General features: G+C 35.8%; 1 protein-coding gene across 1 annotated transcript; it reads left to right on the plus strand.

Annotated features, from left to right (window-relative positions):
- The first annotated feature begins 10 nt into the window (after positions 1 to 10).
- LOC107710255 (NACHT, LRR and PYD domains-containing protein 6-like) lies at positions 11 to 557 on the plus strand. Its single transcript, XM_016514988.1, has 2 exons — positions 11 to 272; positions 455 to 557. The coding sequence occupies exons 1-2, from the start codon at positions 11 to 13 to the stop codon at positions 523 to 525; spliced, it is 333 nt and encodes a 110-aa protein (XP_016370474.1). The 3' UTR covers positions 526 to 557.
- Positions 558 to 901: the final 344 nt, after the last annotated feature.

Consider the following 901-nt stretch of genomic DNA (forward strand, 5'->3'; position numbering starts at 1 on the left):
GTGAAGGACGATGGCGTCTGTTAAAGAGCTGCTTGTGAACTCACTAAAGCAATTGGTAGAAGCTGAACTGAAGGAGTTTCACTGGCACTTAATGAATGCATATCATAAGTGTATATCAAAGTCTGAAATGGAAAAGGCAGATATATTCGACACAGTGGATAAAATGGTGTTGTGTTTTGGACCAGAAGAAGCTGTGAAGATCATGGTGGACATCCTGAGGAAGATGAAGCAGAATGATCTGGCTGAACAGTTGGAGAATGAACACAAGCAAGGTAACATTTAATTCACTGTGACTGTGATGTGAGTAAATATTTACAACACTGTGACTGTGATGCGAGTAAATATTTACAAGTGTGATGGTTTGACTTAAACCTCTTTTCTTCTTTGCTTTGCTGATGTGATTAATGTGTGATAAATGTTTCCCAGTGAGTAATTCTCTCTTTCTCTCTCACAGCTCAGGCTGAGGGCAATATGAAGACATCTGTTCCTGTTGGAGGTAATTTACAACATATCTGGAGTAAATAACAATCACTGTCTGTAAATGGAAACAAGAGAAAATATAACTGCAAGCATTACAGGGCCAGTCACAACAGCGGCAGATCTTATACAAATATATATATTGAATAGAATAGTGCGTCCAGTAACACTTTTGAATAGGGAACACATATTCATTATTAACTAAAAGTTTTCCCTGAACAAACTCCTAATTTGCTGCTTATTAATAGTTAGTAAGGTAGTTGTTAAGTTTAGGTAAGGTGTAGAATTAAGGGATCTAAAATATGGTCATGCAGAATAAGGTATTAATATGTGCTTTATGAGTACTAATAAACAGCCAATATGCTAGTAATATGCATGCTAATAAGAAACTAATTAATAGTGAGAACTGGTCCTTAAAATAAAG

This window comes from Sinocyclocheilus rhinocerous, unplaced genomic scaffold (genome assembly GCF_001515625.1).
Source record: "Sinocyclocheilus rhinocerous isolate Xijiao unplaced genomic scaffold, SAMN03320098_v1.1 scaffold23501, whole genome shotgun sequence".
In the NCBI taxonomy this organism is placed as follows: Eukaryota; Metazoa; Chordata; class Actinopteri; order Cypriniformes; family Cyprinidae; genus Sinocyclocheilus; species Sinocyclocheilus rhinocerous.